The sequence below is a fragment of the Dama dama genome, chromosome 5 (genome assembly GCF_033118175.1).
Source record: "Dama dama isolate Ldn47 chromosome 5, ASM3311817v1, whole genome shotgun sequence".
NCBI lineage: Eukaryota > Metazoa > Chordata > Mammalia > Artiodactyla > Cervidae > Dama > Dama dama.
In genome coordinates, this window is record NC_083685.1 from 21,853,612 (window position 1) to 21,872,156 (window position 18,545).

General features: G+C 45.2%; 1 protein-coding gene and 5 non-coding genes across 6 annotated transcripts; 1 reads left to right on the top strand and 5 right to left on the bottom strand.

The window, feature by feature from the left end:
• Positions 1 to 273: 273 nt before the first annotated feature.
• UBC (ubiquitin C) lies at positions 274 to 3,258 on the bottom strand. The gene is made up of 2 exons (XM_061142109.1): positions 3,102 to 3,258; positions 274 to 2,176 (listed from the first exon to the last, which is right to left on the bottom strand). Exon 2 carries the CDS (start codon positions 2,171 to 2,173, stop codon positions 329 to 331), a length of 1,845 nt encoding a protein of 614 aa, XP_060998092.1. The 5' UTR covers positions 2,174 to 2,176; positions 3,102 to 3,258; the 3' UTR covers positions 274 to 328.
• Positions 3,259 to 9,962: 6,704 nt separating this feature from the next.
• TRNAA-UGC (transfer RNA alanine (anticodon UGC)) lies at positions 9,963 to 10,034 on the bottom strand. The gene has a single exon. It is a non-coding gene; the product is annotated as a tRNA-Ala (tRNA).
• A 1,969-nt stretch (positions 10,035 to 12,003) lies between these two features.
• TRNAD-GUC (transfer RNA aspartic acid (anticodon GUC)) lies at positions 12,004 to 12,075 on the bottom strand. The gene has a single exon. It is a non-coding gene; the product is annotated as a tRNA-Asp (tRNA).
• A 501-nt stretch (positions 12,076 to 12,576) lies between these two features.
• On the bottom strand, positions 12,577 to 12,649 carry TRNAF-GAA (transfer RNA phenylalanine (anticodon GAA)). Its single transcript has one exon. It is a non-coding gene; the product is annotated as a tRNA-Phe (tRNA).
• Positions 12,650 to 14,901: 2,252 nt separating this feature from the next.
• On the bottom strand, positions 14,902 to 14,973 carry TRNAD-GUC (transfer RNA aspartic acid (anticodon GUC)). The gene has a single exon. It is a non-coding gene; the product is annotated as a tRNA-Asp (tRNA).
• Positions 14,974 to 15,236: 263 nt separating this feature from the next.
• Positions 15,237 to 15,308, top strand: TRNAA-UGC (transfer RNA alanine (anticodon UGC)). The gene has a single exon. It is a non-coding gene; the product is annotated as a tRNA-Ala (tRNA).
• Positions 15,309 to 18,545: the final 3,237 nt, after the last annotated feature.

Here is an 18,545-nt window from a genome sequence, read left to right on the forward strand (position 1 = left end):
GCTGGTGTTTCGGAAACTTTCCCACTCTTAAGCACAACTCCCAAACTCAGTGCTTTTAAAATCAGTAGTTTATAAGTAAATCTACATATGAGTATACATATGGAGAATTCTAACCACAGCCTCCAAATTTTGTTTTCATTTATACTCACCCACTACAGTTCTAATTAAGGCCATCTTTTCTTGACATTTCTTACCTTCAGGTTACTACTAAAATATCTGGTAGAACAAAACCCTTGGAACTCTCACCCACCCCTAAATAAATAAATTACACTATTTGGGAATGCAACAACTTTATTGAAAGAAAAGTGCAATGTAATTTATTGAAAGCTTAAAAGGGAGAATTTAAAACACCTCCCCTCAAGCGCAGGACCAAGTGCAGAGTGGACTCTTTCTGGATGTTGTAGTCAGACAGGGTGCGCCCATCTTCCAGCTGTTTCCCCGCAAAGATCAACCTCTGCTGGTCCGGGGGGATGCCCTCTTTGTCTTGGATCTTGGCCTTGACATTCTCGATGGTGTCACTGGGCTCCACCTCCAGGGTGATGGTCTTACCGGTCAGGGTCTTCACGAAGATCTGCATCCCACCTCTGAGGCGGAGGACCAGGTGCAGAGTGGACTCTTTCTGGATGTTGTAGTCAGACAGGGTGCGCCCATCTTCCAGCTGTTTCCCCGCAAAGATCAACCTCTGCTGGTCTGGGGGGATGCCCTCTTTGTCTTGGATCTTGGCCTTGACATTCTCGATGGTGTCACTGGGCTCCACCTCCAGGGTGATGGTCTTACCGGTCAGGGTCTTCACGAAGATCTGCATCCCACCTCTGAGGCGGAGGACCAGGTGCAGAGTGGACTCTTTCTGGATGTTGTAGTCAGACAGGGTGCGCCCATCTTCCAGCTGTTTCCCCGCAAAGATCAACCTCTGCTGGTCCGGGGGGATGCCCTCTTTGTCTTGGATCTTGGCCTTGACATTCTCGATGGTGTCACTGGGCTCCACCTCCAGGGTGATGGTCTTACCGGTCAGGGTCTTCACGAAGATCTGCATCCCACCTCTGAGGCGGAGGACCAGGTGCAGAGTGGACTCTTTCTGGATGTTGTAGTCAGACAGGGTGCGCCCATCTTCCAGCTGTTTCCCCGCAAAGATCAACCTCTGCTGGTCTGGGGGGATGCCCTCTTTGTCTTGGATCTTGGCCTTGACATTCTCGATGGTGTCACTGGGCTCCACCTCCAGGGTGATGGTCTTACCGGTCAGGGTCTTCACGAAGATCTGCATCCCACCTCTGAGGCGGAGGACCAGGTGCAGAGTGGACTCTTTCTGGATGTTGTAGTCAGACAGGGTGCGCCCATCTTCCAGCTGTTTCCCCGCAAAGATCAACCTCTGCTGGTCCGGGGGGATGCCCTCTTTGTCTTGGATCTTGGCCTTGACATTCTCGATGGTGTCACTGGGCTCCACCTCCAGGGTGATGGTCTTACCGGTCAGGGTCTTCACGAAGATCTGCATCCCACCTCTGAGGCGGAGGACCAGGTGCAGAGTGGACTCTTTCTGGATGTTGTAGTCAGACAGGGTGCGCCCATCTTCCAGCTGTTTCCCCGCAAAGATCAACCTCTGCTGGTCCGGGGGGATGCCCTCTTTGTCTTGGATCTTGGCCTTGACATTCTCGATGGTGTCACTGGGCTCCACCTCCAGGGTGATGGTCTTACCGGTCAGGGTCTTCACGAAGATCTGCATCCCACCTCTGAGGCGGAGGACCAGGTGCAGAGTGGACTCTTTCTGGATGTTGTAGTCAGACAGGGTGCGCCCATCTTCCAGCTGTTTCCCCGCAAAGATCAACCTCTGCTGGTCTGGGGGGATGCCCTCTTTGTCTTGGATCTTGGCCTTGACATTCTCGATGGTGTCACTGGGCTCCACCTCCAGGGTGATGGTCTTACCGGTCAGGGTCTTCACGAAGATCTGCATCCCACCTCTGAGGCGGAGGACCAGGTGCAGAGTGGACTCTTTCTGGATGTTGTAGTCAGACAGGGTGCGCCCATCTTCCAGCTGTTTCCCGGCAAAGATCAACCTCTGCTGGTCTGGAGGAATGCCTTCTTTTTCTTGTATCTTCCCCTTGACATTCTCGATGGTGTCACTGGGCTCCACCTCCAGAGTGATGGTTTTACCAGTGAGGGTCTTTACAAAGATCTGCATTGTCTGTTGGAACAAAAAAATAACACAAAAAAGAGCCCCAGCATTTAACAGTTAATTCACGGCTCAACCAACGCTTAATGTTAAAAACTTCACTACGTACTAGCCAAACAACTAACTTGCCCAACAACTCACAAGCTTGACAAGCTCAAAAACACAGTTTCAGGTACTTAAGAGTGAAAAGCAGGGAAGCCTGACCCAAATCAATTCATGGGCCTCACTTATCCTCCCCCCTCACTGGATGTCTGTCCTTTGTCAACACTGCAGCGTCCACCCCAGGCCCAAACCCTGTGTCCCAAAAGGAGTAAACACCTCCCCACATACCTGCCGGGAGATGGCCCCACCCTAGATTATGAGCCCACAGAAGGGTTGACGTCTCCTAACTGCGGTGGCCAGCGCGTCCCCTCCCCCATCGCCGGCGTAGGACGGCTCAGTAGCGTCTGCAGTTATTAGCCCCCGAAAAACAAGAAAACCTGTATTGCTGCAGCCCACAGGGTTGGAAAGAGTCGGACACGACTAAGCGACTAAACACCACCACCACTGCGACGGGAAATCGAGTAGTCGCACCTGTCAAACCGTGACCTAATATTCGACTCCCTCACACGCTACCCAACCCTCGTCCCATAGAAAGCTGGACCCTGCCGCCACGGAAACCTCACGGGCCTCTCGCGTTCACTTTACACTCACAGTCCCCTCCCTACTCCCCATCCTCGCGTCCCACCTCAGAACCTGCCTCAGAGCCTGCCTTCTCCCACTGAGGGATCGGGAACGGCCGCCATTTTGCCGCGTTCCTACCCCTCAGGGCCACCCTGCTGCTCGCGCGCCCGGGGGAATTTTAGGCCCCGGATGCCCCTCGGCCCGCGGTGGGCCGGCGAACCACCCGCGCCCCCAGCAGTTGCACGGCCGCAACACCCCCGGGATCCCTCCTCACCAATTGGTGGTGGTGACAGCACCGAACACAGAAGAACGAAATCTGAACTCCCAGTCCGGACGGAACTGCCTGCGCCACACCCGGGGCTTCCTTATATATTCATGGGTAGCCCCGCCCCGGTGGATTCTTCCGCAAAAAGCCGGGAAGGGACTACTTTTCGCAGGCCTCCCACCCTCTAAAGAGAAAAGCAGTCCCCCAGAATCGACTCATTCTCCACTTAAGGTGCTCTCTCATGAATACTGGGGCTTTGGGGCCGATTCTGCTGGGGAGCGGGCGGCCGTCCTGAGCGGCCGAGCGGAGGGATCAGTGCTTTCGTTGAACGGTAGACAGCGGAAGCAGCCAGCGCTCGACTTGCCCGGAAGGAGCGGGGGAGCGGCAGGTGCGAAAACATGGCACGGATTTGTCTGGGCGTCCGGAACCGGCTGTCCAGCCAACCGACCCCGTTGCCCGCTCCCCTCAGCCCGGACGGGCCCCGCTGTTCGCGAGACCCGCCCTAGGCGGACAGTGCTCCGGTCTAGCGCCTCACGCCGAGCCAGAGTCCGGGTCCCCAGGCGCGCACGCCTCCCTGCCCCTCCCCCCACCTCGCGAATAAAGAGGGGTCTTTATTCTGGGTCTACTTTAGATAACGACAATATTTCCCTAACCACTTTATCTTCAGCCCGTCGGAAGGCCTCCCCGGGGGTCCAGCCCCCAACCTGTGGCGGCCGAGCCCGTCCCCCACCGGGCGGGCACCGGGACAAGGTGAATGACTCGGCAAATATCAGGGCTACGGTCTAAAGCCCGCCTCAGACAGGTCGTCAGAACCCTCAGGAATTCCTCCGAAAAGGAATGAAAAATAAGTTTCCAAGGGAGAAATCCCTATAGCAGGTGTACATTCAATTTTGAAAAGAAAAGCAGAAATTCCACACAGCCGTGTAAAACTCTTTGAGCTGGACCTGGAAGCTGATAGAACTTTCCAGATTGCTCTTTAGGCTTCCTGGTTTGTGCTTGATTTGTAATCCGGGAGGCATCAGGATTTTAATTCTGTTGATATTTACCTGAGCTCAAAAATCATAAATCAAACCTGTTTAAGCCCAAGATTTTAAAAAGATACTAATTGAATCTAAGTTCTGTTTATTCCTGGGGGTGAAATATCCCAAACATAAAACTTCTATAGGCAAATTTCATTTGGGTAAAAGAAGAAAGATTACCAGTTAGATCTTTCTTATTTTTTATGACAATGTATTTTGTGATTGATCTCTATGTCACTTCTCCAGCAGATTTTTTAAAGTATTTAAACCATATGAATACGATGAAACCTTAAAATATTTTAACAGGTTGACATGACATTTACAGTGAAAAATCCCTCATGTCTGCAATTCCCCAGCTACTGTTCTTTCTGGACTCTTCTAGACTATTTCCTATCTCTATAAATGAGAGGAGGGTGTTTTTAAGTTTTTACTGGTAAAGCCTTCAAAAATATATGTATATAGAAAAAGAGGCAACCAACTAAGAAATATTCTGCCGTTAGGAAAAGACTACATTCCTGCTTGAGCTTATGAACATTACATAATTTAAAGATTATACATAAAATGTGAATAAAAACAAAACTGGTATATATTTTCTTTGGTAACCCGTGTATATATATGTAGTTATGAAAAAGATCCAAGCAGTTTTCTAAACAGCCTTTAACCTCTGTCAATTTTTAACATTTTTCAGAATGAGTTTATTACTGGGAAGTTAAAATTAATAATAAAAATAAAATGTCACTTTTCACGTTAGTAGACCCTATGTGATTGGGACTAATCACATAGGGAAAAGAGTAAGGGAGATCCTTATAAATTAAGGGGTCTTTCACTCAAGAAAGCAGCTTTAATTAACCACAAAAGCAAGCAGGCTTGCTCAGCAATAAAACCATGCAACAGAAGCATCAGGCAGGCCCCCAAACCAATGAAACAATGGTAGAATGAGACCCACATCCTGCCCACTGAGCTCAATAACTTATTGATTCCTAGGACATGCTCCTCTGGGCACACTAAAAAATAAAAAGAAAGGGTGACATTATACTGAAACCTGACTTGATTTACCATTTTTAGTATATGTTACCACCGTTTTGCTCATCTCTATCATGCCATGACCATCCTGACTCGGCCAGGCAGGGATAAGAAAACTACCCTGCCCAATATGGAGGAGGAACTGATGATGGAAGCTTGATGTCTACTTGAGAATGAAGAAGGTGGTCTTCTCCCACCCCCCAATTTTCTTTTGATTATAAGCTGTAGCCCACTAAGTACTTGGTGAGCAGCACCCTCTCACCCTCCCGCTTGTAAACCTTACAATCATCTTAGTCTAATAAATCACTTTTTATTTATCACTTTGCCTCTCACCAAATTTTTTCTGTACTGAAACTTAGCGAACTGGAGCTCTTTGGAGCCCCTTCTCCCTGCAAACCACATTTCTGTGGTTTCACAGTGACTTCTAATACAGATTTCTGTGCAAGTTATTTCTAAATTTTTGGAAAGGAGATTTAAAGGGACAGAACATTGAGGCTCTAAGTTTTTGGTTTCCCCCTGCTCCCTAAATTTCAGAAAGAGATTTACAGACGAACAAAAAGGTGAGGTTCTTTCTCAGATGACCAGGCCTGGCTTCAAACCACACCCTGTTTGCTTTTGGCTGTTCGCTTGCTGCAAGCCTTGTGATTCATGCTGTTTAAAGCCTGAGTCACAAGCTTTGTGAGATAGTTTTTTTTCAGAATCCAAAAGGTACAGAGAAAAACAAGCCTGATTTCAGAGACATGGGAGGAAAGAAAGATAAAGAGGAGGGAGAACAGAGGCTCAAAGGAGGGAGAGGGGAGGGAGGAATGGGCCAGGGGTTATCTCCAAAGAGAAAACTATATTCTTAGGAACTGAAAACACTGATGTTATCTCTATCAGAAGAGTTCTCTGCAATACGCTTGCCCTCTCTAATTTAAGTCTAATTGTGGGTTTGGTTGAAGCAAATAGAAATAAAAATTTGCCCAAGGTCTAGCCCTGAGGTGAGAGGGAAGGGAGAGAAAAATGACCTCTCCAAAGACAGGTGGCTGATGTTTCTCCAGAGCGGTAGTTTTCAGTCACGAGAGATTTGGCCCCTGGGTGGTCATTTGACAATGTCTATAGACTTTTCTTTTTTTTTTTTGGCTCAGCACTAGGCTTGTAGCATCTCAGTTCCCCAACCAGGGATTGAAACCAGGCCACAGCAGTGAAAGCACAAGTTCTAACCACTGGACTTCCAGGGAATTCCCAGGAGCCATTTTTGGTGGTCACACTATGGTATTGGGGTTGAGGGGTGCCACTAGTATCTAGTGAGGAAGGCCAGGGATGCTGCTAAACAATCTGCAATGAACATTCCCCCACAATACAGAATTAACCTGGCCCCCAATGTCAGTAATCCACTGTGTTGACAAACCTTGCTCTACAGAGGATTATTGTTGTTGTTGTTACAACTGCTTTTCTATTTGCTGAAAAGGGCTCCCAAAATCTAAATGTCCCACTTGGATTCAGTAATCCAAGTCACACTCCTAAAATCCCCTGACCTAGAATGCAATGTGCTAGAACATGCCAGAAGCAGGATGAGTCATTGGATCCATTTTCAGTTTCTTCCACCCACTTATCCGTCCTTTGCAGGCACCCCAGAAAAGATTGCCTCAGAGCTGGCACCAATGGAAGAGTGACAGAGGCCCAGCAACAAGGCAGAATTGGCAGGCAGGCATGAGCATGTGATGAGCTGAGCTCACAAAGGGCCCGGGTGTTGGGCTGCAGGAGATTGGACTGGTGCCTGTTTGTCCGCCTGCCTTTCCTCCTTCCCCCAACAGATTCAGTTCCCCTTGAAGGTCACAACATTGTATGGAGCTTAACATCATGAGAATGTCCACAAAATGACCAACAAACATTTTCCTCCCAAGAGAGGGTGAAATCGGAGAGCTGGATGGGAAAGTTTTGCCTTGCAGTGTCATCAGTTATATAACCATAAAAGGAAGTCAAGGAAACCTACTGCTTGGGGAAAAAAAAAAAGAAGAGGCCCTAGAGACTCTGTTCCTTTCACTGCGTACATGTGTGTATTTGCATTGTGTGGCAGAACACAAATTTGTCCAGCTTCAAAACAACCCATTTCATAATCTACCAGTGAGAAAATCATATTGAAGTTCTAGTCCCCAATTTTGCCTAGTATAGGAATGTTAAGCAGTTAACTTATTGGGTCTTTGCTTTGTTTTGTGTTTTAATTTATTGTTTTTAGATTGTGGCAAAATACACACAAGATATATCCTCTTAACCACTTTTTTTTTTCTCTTAACCACTTTTAAGTGTACAAGTCAGTAGTGTTAAGTATATTATAGGGAAGGAAAAATTATTTTCCTTTTACCCTTCTGAGTTCTTAGCCCAAACACCTGTTAATGAAAGATTAGTAAGAGATATTAAAGACAAAAAACAATAGTTTATTAACAAGCACACTTCGTGTATGTTAGGGACATACTCCAGAGGGAAAATGTGTCACTCAGAGAGGAGACTTCAGAATTTAGGCTTACATACCATTTTAACAGGCTTCCCAGGTGTCTCAGATGGTAAAGAATCTGCCAGCAGTGCTGGAGACCGGAGTTTGATCGCTGGGTCAGGAGGATCACCTGGAGAAGGCAATGACAACCCATTTCAGTATCCTTGCCTGGAGAATTCCATGCAAGAGGAGCCTGACAGGCTACAGTCCATGGGGTCCCAAAGCAACTAACACACACATCATCTTAATATAGAAAGGTCTCTTAAGGGAGAGTAAATGATTTTTACTGGGAGAACAGAAGAATAGAGATATGATAGTTTGTGACAAAGTTCAGTGTCATTTTAGTCTCTCCTATGTCAAAAGCCAATCTTCTCTGGTTAGTTAAACTCTTGGGAAGAGGATCTAGGACCACTGAGTTCCTTTTGAAGGATCTGTGTTTGGGCAAATAAGTGGAGTTCAGTGAAAACCTCACTTTGCTGTTTTTCAAGTGCCAATAGCTCAAAATAATATCAAAGGAACATATTTTCGGGTGGTATATTCTGCTACCCTTCAATTTTCAGTTCATGTGCAACCATCACCACCATCTGTCACCACTCTTCATCTTGCAAGACTGAAACTCTGTACTCATTAAACACTCACCCTAATCCTTCACGCCCAATCCTTGGCCACCATCATTCCTTCTGTCTCTATGAATTTGGCTAATTTTTTGTTTGTTTTTTACTCCTGGCAGTGCTGTATGCAGGGATGTTAGTTCCCTGACCAGATATGAAACCCCTGCCCCCTGCAGTGGAAGGATGGAGTCTTACCCAGAAGACCGTAAGGGCAGTCCCATGAATGTGACTACTTTTGGTACCTCATACAAAGGGCTTTGATTTTTTTTTTAATTGTGAAACCAGATCTAATGATTGGAAAACATTTTTTTTCCCCAAAGATTCAAGACATCTTTTCTAGAAAGCTCCATTTCCCAGTGCAAGCCTTGTTCTTTCTTCCTTATGGTGTTTTTTTCTTTATCATTGTGCCGTTAGAACTATTTAATCATAAGATACACAGTAAAACAGAAGCATATGATTCATTTCATGTGAGGTCTGATAACTTTAAAAATAATCTCAACTTTTTTTTTCTTTTAAAACCTTGTTGACATTTAGGGAGAAATAACCTTCATGGAATTTCCTTACAAAGAGAAGCTGTCACCGGTATTTCACTCCCCAACTGGTGAGTCATTTCATGAATTTCAGTTTCATCTCAAAACATGAGGGCTGTGCAGAGTCAGATCCCTCCAGCTCTAAGCTGAGCTGTTCTTATGATTTAAAATATGAGGTCAGATCAAATGAGAGAAAGGATTTGATGGCTGACAAATTCATTATTACTGCAGACAAAGAACTGCCAACCCTACAGAATGCAACAGGATCCCTTCTTTTAATAAAATAGCTCTTATTTTTTTTTTTTTTAATAGCTCTTATTTTTAAGGATAAAATACAGTGTACAAATACAGGTTGAAAAGGTATGTGTGCCACAGCCATTCATGCATTCATTTGTGGCCCGCTGGGGAGGAAGCAGGAAGCAAAATGCTGCCTCCTCAAACTGCTGGTTTCCTTTTGGGTGGCTGCCTTTGAAAAATGGTCGTTACTGAGAGCAGAAAAAAGGGCACAGGCCAGCACAGCCGCTCAGACCTTTGAATGACTACCAAGCTTGCCGTCTCAGGGCCTGGAATGAGTCACCAGGCCTCCAGGCCTCTAACTGCAGTCAAATGCCAGGAAGCAGGGGGTAAACTCCCTAAATGATTATTCTCACTTTTGCCGTGGTTTCAGTCATCACATTAGGTTTTGCCTTGACATGTTTCTTGTAACTGTTTCCTTCTGCCTCTTCTAACAAAATTACTTTGAGAGTGTTAAGCAAGGGGTGGTCACCTCTATTGTGAAAATCTCATTTTCACATAGTGACTGGAGGAGTAATCAGTTCAATCTCTCACTCGTGTCCAACTCTTTGTGACCCCATGGACTGCAGAACACCAGGCTTCCCTGTCCTTCACCATCTCCCAGAGATTGCTCAAACTCATGTCCATTGAGTCAGTAATGCCATCCAACCATCTCATCCTCTGTCGTCCCCTTCTCCTCCTGCCTTCAGTCTTTCCCAGCATCAGGGTCTTTTCTAATGAGTCAGTTTTTCACATCAAGTGGCCAAAGTATTGGAGCTTCAGCTTCAGCATCAGTCCTTCCAATGAATATTCAGGGCTGATTTCTTTTAGGATTGACTGTAATACCTCCTGTTATAATCACGTCTGAGGTGTTTGTATGGTGAACACCTGCAGAAATTGAAGTAAAATGAAATCACGAAAAAAAATAATAGAGACCATAGTGGAGATGCCGGGGATCGAACCCGGGGCCTCATACATGCAAAGCATGCGCTCTACCACTGAGCTACATCCCCCTCCCTCTTCAATATGAATTCTGAAATTCTCTGCTATAGTCTATTTTTCAGTTTTTTTTTTCAAATAAAATTTTGTATATTAAATGGTTTAAATGTATATTTGTTTAGCAAAAACCAACCAAAATAAATCCGGACTTGACTTTTATCTTTCAGAACTAGGCCTGTGGTTCATAGCTCCGCAGCCGAAATTCTGATACCGGAACCAAGGAACAAAGGGAGACAGACCTATTCATAAATGTTGCGCCTCACAATCAGAAAAGAAGGAAAGGAAAATAAAGAGTTTCTTTCCAATGAATAAGGACTTGCCCCCACTGCACCCCCACCCAGAAATCTCTGGTTTCTTGTTCTTTACAATCATTCCAACTTTCGGTGACTTTGAGATTTGCAGACCATTATAAAAATGAACCTACAATGGAAAAGAATCTGGAAAATAATATATATATGTATGTATATAATATATGTATATCTATGTATAACAGAAAAAGAATATATATATGTGTGACCGAATCACTTTGCTATACACTTGAAACTAACACAGCACTCACTGTAAATTAACTGTACTTCGATGAAAATGGAGTGTCCTTCAAGTCAACAAGTTGCCACTCACCGGTTGGGTGAGAGACAAGGAGAATACAGAAAACTTAGGCTTCACCTTTTCCCACCAGCACTTGAGATTTCCTGGCAGGAAATAGAGTCACTTACTATGATGTGCAGAACGCACCTGAAAATACCCTGCTACCTCAATCCTCAACTGATCATTTCTCTTCCAGTCTGTGGATACCTGAAACTCTTCACAGTAAAGTCCAAATGAACTGGTGTCCAGGACCCCTGCCCCGCCAGTGTCCCTCGCTTACTCCCGTCCTCCTCTCTAGGAGAACTCTAGCCACACACCTGTCTTTGCTGTTCCTCAGGCAGATCAGACTCCCTGCACCTCAGGGCCTTTGTGCTTGCCATTCTCTCTGCATGGAAAGCAGATATACTCATGATCATCTTTCTCTCACTGTCAGGGTCCTCAGAAAGGCCTTCCTGACTAACTCTCTGAAAGGATCCCTGGCGGTCCAGTCCTTAAGACTTTACCCTCCTACTTCAGGGGGGCTGGTTTGATCCCTGGTCGAGGAATAAGATGCCACTTGATGTGCTTGTGGCCAAAAAAAATTTTTTTTTAGGTTTTTAATAAAAAAATAGAGGCACCCATGAATCCTTTGCATTCACTTTGATTTGTTTTGTTTTTCTTCATAGCATATATCGGTTTCAGAACCTGTTTTTACACTGTTTATTGTGTGCCCCTGACTTGGTAGGTTCGTGAGAGCAGAGCCTCCTCTGTCTTGCTTTCTGCTCTATCTTCTGTGCCATGAACAGTGCCTGGCAGACAACTACTCAGTAAATATTCATAGAATTAGTGTGGAAAAAAATAATAAATGAACAGGCAAATGAATGAAGACTAGGAGCCTGGGGAGAATGATAGCTATATTCAAAAAGTTCAGTCTGCAAGTGAATAAAGACGAGAAAACAGTTCGGTTTAGAGTCACTCTGTTTCAAATCCATGAACATTTTCTGAAGGCCAACCTCTGGGCCGGCGCAAGACCTAAGAAGATGAAATATTTGCAGCAGAGTGAGCATCTTCTCGGTTTAGAGGAAAACAGTTTTATTTTGGGAAACCATTATATAAACCAAGCACTTGACAGCGGCGTTGTGGCATGCTGGAAATGGAAAATTCCACTTCAATGTGAGAACTTTTTCTTTCTTGTAACCAAGGGAAGAAGTGAAGGCGCTCGTGGGTGACTGTGAACAAGCAGTTAATAAGACAATCGCCAGACCAACTCTCGCTTGCTTGCCAGATTTAGTTTTTTAGAGAAGAATAAGGAATTTTTATGAAAGTTGAAGAACTGGCTTGAAAGAGAAATGAAAATAAAATATAGAACAAAAAAAGAAAGGAAAAAAAAAATGTAAGCGATAGAAAACAAGTCGCCTCCCCGTCGGGGAATCGAACCCCGGTCTCCCGCGTGACAGGCGGGGATACTCACCACTATACTAACGAGGACTAGCCCTATGAGGGACTTTCCAGTTCAGCTCTTAAAGGTATACTCAGTGTTCCTCAGCGTTCCTCAACCAGTGACGTGTCCTAAAAGGTTAAATATCTCATCTTTTCTTACAAAATACAAAAAGGAAAAGTTCCACTTCATTTAATTCCGTCTTAAAGAATCCGCTTCCTCCTCGGCCCATGATTTAGTCGCGATGGTTCTGAGAACAGAAATTAATAAGCAGCAAAAAATAACCAGCAAAAAGTAACCAACAGACGTCAACAAACGTCTAACAGAGGTAGTTTATGAAATGAAAGAAATGGAGTCAAGTAATTCTTCGACTTGTCGGATTTTTCCAGTCGGGGAAGTGCGAGGAAGTTCCCACACCGTCTGGCTTCCCTCTGATACTACTCGAAGTTGGTTTAAACGAAGAAAATGAAATACCTTTAATCATTCGAAAGAATCGTCTTGTTTTCCTCCGACACAAGTGGAAAAGGGGGGAGAAAAGGAGAAAACGCTACTGCCGAAACCCGGGATCGAACCAGGGACCTTTAGATCTTCAGTCTAACGCTCTCCCAACTGAGCTATTTCGGCTACTGTTGGCGCTGGGTTGCATTTCTTTCCCCCTCGTGATCTAAGGGACCCGCGTCATAGACCAGAGGATTCCTTGCTGGGGGACCTGAATCAGCTGGAATGCACGCCTTCCAGGATTGCCCCGCACCTGCCCCTTCTCGTCCTTCATGGTGGTCGCCTCCGAGAAGCTTTCCCTGATCACGCCTTCCACCACTACCCCAGCCCTGTATTGTTTACTTTTAGCCTAGGTACTGTTTTCCTTGTCCATCATCTGTTGCCTCCCTTCCCCAGCTAGAATGACAGATCCACGACGGGCAGAGAAGTCATCAGCCTCGGTTACTGCTGTATCGTTTAAGGCCGACAACAGTGCCTGGCACTTAATAGGTCCTTAAAAATATTAGTTGAATCTTACCTTGCTCAGAGTTCCTCTTTCTCAGGATCTCTTCTGTGAGCAAAAGAGCAAGGTGGCCCCTTGGGTGCAGCTCCCGGGGCAGCCCAAGGCATGGCAAGCAGCCCATGGCTGACCACCCAAGGCGTGTGGGAGGCCCTATGGGCCAGATTGTGGCTTCCTCGTGGCACTAAGTGACTCAAATCCAGACTCCAAGCATAGCCACCTCACCCGTGACACCTGCTCAGCTTCAATGCACCAAGAAATCAACAGGTCGGCATCCAGGTTCGGCTCTCTCTGCTTCCCTGCCCTTTGGGAGGTGGGTGGGTGGGGAGTACTGTTTGGGAGAGGTTGAGCAAGTGGGGAGGTCCTTCATGATGCGAAGTCATTTAATAAGTGTGTGAGAAGCACTTAATGTCTATGTGATCCAGTCACAAATACGGTAACAAAATAGTTCCTTGTGATAGGAATGCTAAGAAGCAAAATAAATGGTTGTGAGGGGGTGGAATACCTGGTTATGGGGGCAGTAAGAGGAAGGGAATGCCGGGAAGACTTGGGGAATGAAGAGCCCGCTGAGGAAGAGCCTCTGGGGTAGAGGCTACAGCGGATGCAAAGGCCCTGGGGCTGAAAGAGTCGGGCTATTTGTAGAAATGGAAAGGAAGCTAGTATGGAAGAGGCAAAAAGGGTGAGGGGGCAGAAGGTAGGAGGCAAGAAGAAAAAGGTGAACAGAGGCCAGGTCTTGCCCGCCTTGAAGGTCTTGGTAAAGGGTTTGTACTTTCTTCCGTGTGGGTAAGCCTCTGGGGTGAGAGTGATATTATTTACATCTTAAAGTCTCCCCTGGCTTCCTTGTGGAGAATGGACAGGAGGGACTCAAGTGGCAGCAAGGAGACCAGTGAGATGCTGACAGCTCAAAATAAACAATACACCAAAGCAGCATCTCCAGAATTCCTTCAGGAGAGAGGGGATATGGCCGGAGACCCCTACTGCTGCTTTTCACGAAAGCACAGTAGTGTATCAATTTGATAAAAATCGAGTACAGAAGAAAGGAAAGAAGGAAGGAAGGGAAGGAGAGTGAAAAAATTCACAGTCCACGGAAGTACAGAATTTTGGAAAGGCAGAGTCACTCCCACCCTATCCCAGTTTTTCCCAGAAGTAACCAGTGTCTAGACCAGATTGTGATTTATGTGACCTTAGACAAGTTATTGGACCCTTTCTCTGTGCCTGCATTTCATCTGTTTAATATCTTAAACTGACCCCCACCAGACTTGCTGTGAGGACTAGATGAGTGCACACCTGCTAAGCGCTTCTGCATACTACCCTGTATATGACAGGAGCTATATAATGCGTGCTCTAGTTGTCATTAATTGTGATCAGAAATGTAACTGACTAAGACGACATTGCTAACCAACTATACTTCAATATAAGATTTTGTTAAAATTTTATCCAGATTTATTAAGATATAATTATTTAACATTGTGTAAGTTTGTGGTGTACAATGTGATTAGAAACATTTATATAGTCTGAAATTAACCACAGTACAGTTCTTCATTATCTGACACAATAACCATTTCTTTTTTTAACATGATAGCATGTGAAATCTGTTCTCTGAGCAATTTTCATTTTAAACTATAGTCATAATGATGTGTTAAATTTTCTTAAACATACAAGTATGGATACACTCACTGCATATTTATTCTTACAATAAAAGAAAACTTCTACTCTCCTTGGTTGAGTACCAAGTCCTTTTCACTATGTTCTCGGGGTCACGATTACCCGTACTGGTTACAAATGGGATTATAGAATGCTTTCATTTCATTATCTGTACATCATACGCTGTTAAGGGAGACCTTTTGGAGTCTGTAGTGAATTAAAACATCTTGACAGTCTCCCCGTCGGGGAATCGAACCCCGGTCTCCCGCGTGACAGGCGGGGATACTCACCACTATACTAACGAGGATGCAGCTTAACCAGTTCTCTCCAGCCGGACTCATAAAGAAATACCATTCTTCTGCTGCCACGTCTACTCCGCACCACCATCTCCACCGGCTCAGTGCTGGGCGTCCCAGGCTAGCGGGCTCCCCGGGATGTGGACCTATTTTGAATTGGTAAAGGCGCTCACGGACTGAATTCTGAGTGTCCAGAACGAACGCAACGTTTGGAAAAGAGGAGAAAAATGCGATTTCCTATATCCTCATTCCAAGAATATTGGCTCTCGGGAGAGGGGATGTAGCTCAGTGGTAGAGCGCATGCTTTGCATGTATGAGGCCCCGGGTTCAATCCCCGGCATCTCCACGTTTTTTTTTTTTTTTAAAACCACCTCCTCTGGATTAGTCACACAGCAAATCAGGAAAGGGGACCTAAATTCTCCGTATCATCTGACTTAAGAAGTGGGCTTCATTGGAGAGGGTGAAGTGAAGTGTGAAGTCGCTCACTCGTGTCCGACTCTGCGACCCCATGGACTGTAGCCTATTAGGCTCCTCCTTTCATGTAGTGCTAGTCAAATGCCCCTGGTCTCAATCAGACGTCCCTGTCCCCGCCCCTGAAGATTCCCTTTCAAAGGTCGGCATGGAGCCTGCGGTGTTTAACATTCCTAGTGATTCGGGTCATCAAGCGGTTAGAAAGCACTAACTTTCTAAGCAGGGTTTTGCAACTGGACATTCATTCATTCAAGGACTCCTAAGCACCTAGTGCAAAGAAAAGTGGACACATTGAGCCCCTACTGTGTGTTCCGGTAGTGTCAATTATTACCCTTGTAGCCCCAGATATGGCATACAAGATTTTACGCCCCTCCCAGACTTGGTATTCCAGTTTAGAAAGCTAGCAATAAGCAAGGAGTAGTGAATCTTATGAAGACAGTAATAGTGATGACATGGAGACTAAAGGAGGAGGATGTGGGAGCTGCCATAGATAAAGTGTGTGTGTGACCAGACACTGTCTGCAGAAACAGAGGATATAGCAGATGCAAAGGCCCTGAGGCTGAGAGCAGTGGGGGCTGGAATTTGCCTTCAATGAATAAGAGTAGGAGAGAGTTCACTTCCACTGTATAATTGTAAGGGATTTGATTTAGGTCATATCTGAGTGGCCTAGCGGTCTTCCCTACTTTCTTCAATTTAAGTCTGAATTTTGCAATAAGGAGTTCATGATCTGAGCCACAGTCAAATCCTGGTCTTGTTTTTCCTGACTTTGTAGAGCTTCTCCTGGCTTCCCAGGTGGCCCCTGTGGGTAAAGAATCCATCTGTGTGCAATGCAGGAGAAGCAGACAGACACGAGATGAATCCCCTGGAGGAGGGCATGGCAACCCACTCCTGTATTCTTGCCTGGAGAGTCCCATGGACAGAGGAGCCTGGTGGGCTACAATTCATAGGGTTGCAAAGAGTCAGACACGACTGAAGTGAGTGAGTAAGCATAGAACTTCTCTATCTTTGGCTGCAAAGAATATAGTCAATCTGATTTCAGTATTGACCATCTGGTGATGTCCATGTGTAGAGTCATCTCTTGTGTTGTTGGAAGAAGGTATTCTTCTTGACCAGTGTATTCTCTTGGCAAAATTATGCTAGCCTTGGCCTTGCTTCATTTTGTATTCCAAGGCCAAACTTGTTGGTTACTCCAGGTTTCTCTTGACTTTCTACTTTTGCATTCCATTCCCCTATGATGAAAAGAGGATCTTTTTTTGGCGTTAGCTTCCCTGGTGGCTTAGAGGGTAAAGCGTCTGCCTGCAGTGCAGGAGACCCAGGTTCAGTCCCTGCAGTCAGGAAGATTCCCCTGGAGAAGGAAATGGCAACCCACTCCAGTACTCTTGCCTGGAAAATCCCATGGACAGAAGAGCCTGGGAGGCTGCAGTCCATGGGACCCCAAAGAGTCGGACACGACTGAGCGACTTCACTTTTCTAGAAGATCTTGTAGGTCCTCATAGAACCATTCAACTGCAGCTTCTTCAGCCTTAATAGTTGGGGCATAGACTTGGATTACTGTGATATTAAATGGTTTGCTTTGAAAATAAACCAAAAAAAAAGAAAAGAAAAGAAACCGAGATCATTCTGTTGTTTTTGAGACTGCACCCAAAAACTGCATTTCGAACTCTTTTGTTGACTATGAGGCCTACTCCATTTCTTCTAAGGGATCCTTGCCCATAGTAATAGATATAATAATCATCAACTATTTGTCACAGTGAAATTGACAAATAGATTCAAGGGATTAGATCTGATAGAGTGACTGAAGAACCATAGACAGAGGTTCATAACATTGCACAGGAGGTAGTGATCAAAACAATCCCTAAGAAAAAGAAATGCAAAAAGGCAAATTGACTGTCTGAGGAGGCCTGACAAATCGCTGAGAAAAGAGAAGTGAAAGGCAAAGGAGAAAAGAAAAGATATAACCATCTGAATGCAGAGTTCCAAAGAATAGCAAGGAGAGATAAGAAAGCCTTCCTAAGTGAACAATGCAAAGAAATAGAGGGAAACAGTATTATGGAAAAGACGAGAATACTGGAATGGGTTGCCATTTCCTTCTCCAAGGACAAGAAAATTAGAGATACCAAGGGAATATTTCATGCAAAGATAGGCACAATAAAGGACAGAAATGGTATGGACCTAACAGAAACAGAAGAGATTAAGAAGAGGTGGCAAGAATACACAGAAGAACTAAACAAAAAAGATCTTAATGACCCAGATCACCATGATGGTATGATCATTCACTTAGAGTCAGACATCCTGGAGTGATAAGTCAAGTGGGCCTTAGGAAGCATCACTACGAACAAAGCTAGTGGAGGTGATGGAATTCCAGCTGAGCTATTTCAAATCCTAAAAGATGATGCTGTTAAAATGCTGCACTCAATATGCCAACAAATTTGGAAAACTCAGCAGTGGCCACAGGACTGGAAAAGGTCATTTTCCATTTCAATCCCAAAGAAAGGCAGTGCCAAAGAATGTTCAAACTACTGCATAATTGCACTCATTTCACACGCTAGCAAGATCATGTTCAAAACCCTCCAAGCTAGGCTTCAACAGTATATTGAACAGAGAACTTGAAAAGGCAGAGGAACCAGAGATCAAACTGCCAACATCTGTTGAATCATAGAAAAAGCAAGAGAACTCCAGAAAAACATCTACTTCTGCTTCATTGACTATGTTAAAGCCTTTGACTGTGTGGATCACAACGAACTGCGGAAAATTCTTCAAGAGATGGGAATACCAGACCACTTTACCTGCCTCTTGAGAAATCTGTATGCAGGTCAGGAAGCAACAATTAGAACTGGACATGAAAAAACAGACTGGTTCCAAATTGGGAAAGGAGTACATCAAGGCTGCATATTGTCACCCTGCTTATTTAACTTATATGCAGAGCTCATCATGAGAAATGCTGGGCTGGATAAAGCATATGCTGGAATCAAGATTGCCAGGACAGTGATCAATAACCTAATATGTAGATGACACCACCCTTATGACAGAAAGCAAAGAGGAACTAAAGAGCCTCATGATGAAGGTGAAAGAGGAGAGTGGAAAAGCTGGCCTAAAACTCAACATTCAAAAA

Excerpts from the sequence above, each read along its gene's own strand:
- UBC (XM_061142109.1), bottom strand. The coding sequence starts at position 2,173 with ATGCAGATCTTTGTAAAGACCCTCACTGGTAAAACCATCACTCTGGAG.